Source organism: Hipposideros armiger, unplaced genomic scaffold, assembly GCF_001890085.2.
Source record: "Hipposideros armiger isolate ML-2016 unplaced genomic scaffold, ASM189008v1 scaffold_283, whole genome shotgun sequence".
NCBI lineage: Eukaryota > Metazoa > Chordata > Mammalia > Chiroptera > Hipposideridae > Hipposideros > Hipposideros armiger.
In genome coordinates this window covers 944,896-948,166 of record NW_017731633.1, presented here as the reverse complement: position 1 = coordinate 948,166, position 3,271 = coordinate 944,896, and the positions used below count along the sequence as shown (strand labels likewise).

The following is a 3,271-nucleotide window of genomic DNA, read 5'->3' as shown; positions in this document are numbered from 1 at the left end:
AAAAAAAAGGTTATATATTATATTATTCTATTTATATGACCTTCTGGAAAAGAGAAAATGACAGTAATGGGGAACAGATCAGTAGTTGTCAGGTACAAAAGGAATGAATGCCTTCATGGTAACAACCAATCTGTCCTGATTGTGAAAATGATCACATGAATCTATAATCATAGAACTGCACACACCCCAAAATTAAGTTTTACTGTGTGATAATTTTAAAAATAAAATTAAAGTGACCAAAAAGCTGAGTAAAGTTTAAGAATTAAGTGGACACTTTTTTACATACAGGAAGTGTTTGCAAAAAAACAGCTTTTGTTTTAGTTTATATTCTTCACTGTACATGTTATTATGCCCTTGTCTTTATTATTTCCTTGCTTCTACTTTCCCTAGATTTGATTTGCTGTTCTGCTTCTACATTTTGTTTTTTTGTTGCTTGTTTTTTTTAAAGATTTTATTGGGGAATTGGGGAAGGGGAACAGTGTTAGGGAATTGGGGAAGGGGAACAACCAAGTTGTTGTCCTTCAGTCTTAGTTGTGGAGGGCGCAGCTAGCTCAGCTCCAAGTCCAGCTGCCAGCCGGCCGCCCGACGGCTGCTCACGGCCACTCAGCTCAAGGTGCTGTGTTCAATCTTAGTTGCAGGTGGGCGTAGCCAACCATCCCATGCGGGAGTCGAACCAGCAACTTTGCTGTTAGTACATGCTCTCACCAGCTGAGCCATCCTGCCACCTTTTGGCAGCTCAGCAGCAGCTCAGCTCCGGGCAGCTCACTGGCCCATGTGGGAATTGAACCAGTGACCCTGTTGCTCAGAGCTCGTGCTCTTAACCAACTGAGCCACTCAGCTGGCCCTGTTTCTAGTTTTTTTTAACTGGAGGTTTAAATCATTGATTTTAAGCCTTTCTTCTTTTTTGGATTCACGCATTTAAATCTATAAATTTCTCTCTAAGTATTGCTTTAGCTGCATCTCAAAAGTTTTGGTATGTCATATATTCATTACCATTAAGTTCAAAATATTTTCTAACTTTTTTTCTTCTTTGACTCATGAGTTATTTACAAACTACAACTCAGACAATGATATGAATGAGTCTCACAGAAATAATGTCAAACATAAGAAGCCAGGCAGGAGAAGAAGACTTCTGGGGGCAGCTCATATTGTTTCTTGACCTGGGTGCTGGTTGCACAAGTGAGAGAGTTTGTAAAAAACTAATCAAGTTATCCACTTTTGTGTATTTTAGATTTCACTATAAATTTTTTTTTTAATACGACAAATGATAGGGAAGGCACTTGACCATAAGAAACTTCTCCTAGCCACAACCCCCAAATTTCGACCAGACCAGACCGCTGGGATCCTGAGCCCGGTGCCATGGGTCACTAATGGAAGAAGACACTCACCTCCCACGCCGGTCTTCTGCTGGGCAATATAGGACTCAAAGCGCAGGCGGAAGCGGTTCTCACCACCCAAGCGGCCGTGGGTGCCATCATCCACCAGGAAGAAAGCTGAGTAGTTGTAGTCCAGCGGAAACTGAATCCCGTCCGCCGGGTCACCGCGCCACCGGTAACGTGCAGGGAACGAGCCCTAGTGGCCAAGTGGCCAGACCAGGAAGTCTTTCCATCAGGGCCAGGAGGACAGAAACCCTCCTCTCCTCCCTCAGACCCAGGAGTCCAGGCCCCCAGCCAACCTCTCCTTTTCCAAGACCCTGGACTTTACCTTGGGGTTGGTGAGGTTCTCTCTGTTCCGAACCACACCCCACGGAGCCACACCCATGGCCACCACCTTGGTGCCCCCACTGCTGGCTGTCTGGTGGTCCCGCACAGCTACACCAACATGCCGGCCAATGCCTGNGGATGGATGGATGGATGGATGGATGGATGAAAGAGGAAAGGATGGATGAACAGATCCAACAGAAAGTAATGTTAGAACGTAATGAAATTATCTTGGCAAAGTTATCCAAAAAGCACCATGCAAAGCCCCAAGAAACACTGCAAAGGGGAATGAAAAGAACAAGATAAAAAGGGGCACTACTTTAGAGAGGATGGATAAAGTGCCCGGGTCAGGAAATATGTCCAAAGTTGAGTTGAGAAAGGGGGAGAATTTAGGGGTCTAAGTCTTACCCTTGACAAGGGCCCTCAAAACGATGGTCTCAAATTCCTCAGGGCCATCCTCAGATGAGTAGACTGTGAGCAGCTCCTTCCGGGTCATGATCCTCTCCACCTGCAGAATACCAAATTCTGCATCCCCAGCCCAGCTCCACCTGGGCCCTGTCCACAGAGACATGGGAGGCCTTCAGAACCTAGTAGCTAGGTGCCCAGAACCCTCTAGTCCCAGAACCCAAGAGTCTAGGCCCCCAGGCCTTAGACCCAGGAGTCCAGGCTCCCAGCCCCTCCTCCCTCAAATCCACGAGTGTGGGCCCCCATTACCCTCTTCCCTTGGATCCAAGACTCCAAGCACTCAGCAAGCACCCTCTTCTCTAAGACCCAGGAGCCCAGGTCCCCAGCTCCCTTCCATCTCAGGATCCAGAGTTGGGCCTTCAATGTCATACCTGGGCGTGCAGGACCTCGGGGTCCCCTTTAGGGAAGAAACGCCTAATCCGATCTTGTGCTTCACCTCGCCTGCCCCCTCCACTCCCTGGAGCCAGAGTGTCTTCCAGGATCTCTGCCAGGCAGTCTGCAGCTCCCCCAGACCCAGCCACCAGGAGGCAGGGGAGCTGAGCCTGGGTGGCATTCTCTATCCGCTACAAGATAAAAGGGGCAGTTAGGTCAGGGAAGGCAGGTATTCACCCCACCTGGAATCCAAATCCCCAGCCCACGCCTCAGGGCCCAGGCCTCCAGCCACCTCCCAACTTAGACCAAGGCATCAGGTGCCCTATACCTTCAACATCTTCTCATTACCACCAATCAGGAGAAGGAGGACAGGGATGTCAATTCCAGTCCCTGAGGAGAGAAGAGAGCCAGGGGTTTGGTCACCTCCCATCAGCCTTTGCCAGGGATGGGAGAGAACTACATTTTCCCAGGATTCCCTGGAACAAACGTTGGCTTCTGCCTAATCCTCTGCCCTGAGGCTCATGGGAATTGTCATGTCTTTGAGCACATTGGGAGGGGCCAGATTTTGAAGACAGTAATGCTCAGCTTCCCAAGGAAGAGGGGGCTGGGGTTCCTGAAGGAGGAAGGTGTTTGTAGTATAAATCAATCCTATAATTGATTAACCACCTGGAAGCCAGGAGAAGATGAAAGTTCAAACAGAAAATGAAGGACATAAGGAAAAGGAAGAACTATCC

At 48.4% G+C, this 3,271-nt stretch overlaps 1 protein-coding gene across 4 annotated transcripts in view; it reads right to left on the bottom strand.

Moving 5' to 3' along the window:
• The window catches only part of TRPM4 (transient receptor potential cation channel subfamily M member 4), a 39,325-nt gene extending 36,343 nt beyond the window's left edge, over positions 1-2,982 (bottom strand). For 3 of the 4 annotated variants that reach the window (XM_019658355.1, XM_019658354.1, XM_019658353.1), the window contains exons 1-3: positions 2,866-2,982; positions 2,537-2,728; positions 2,109-2,208 (exon numbers count right to left, since the gene is read on the bottom strand). In XM_019658355.1, coding sequence (XP_019513900.1) covers positions 2,109-2,208; positions 2,537-2,728; positions 2,866-2,967 — 394 coding nt within the window. In that variant the 5' untranslated portion in view covers positions 2,968-2,982. Of the gene's footprint in view, positions 1-2,108; positions 2,256-2,536; positions 2,729-2,865 lie in introns of those variants that run through there. The other variant, XM_019658352.1, reaches the window with a different exon arrangement.
• Positions 2,983-3,271: the final 289 nt, after the last annotated feature.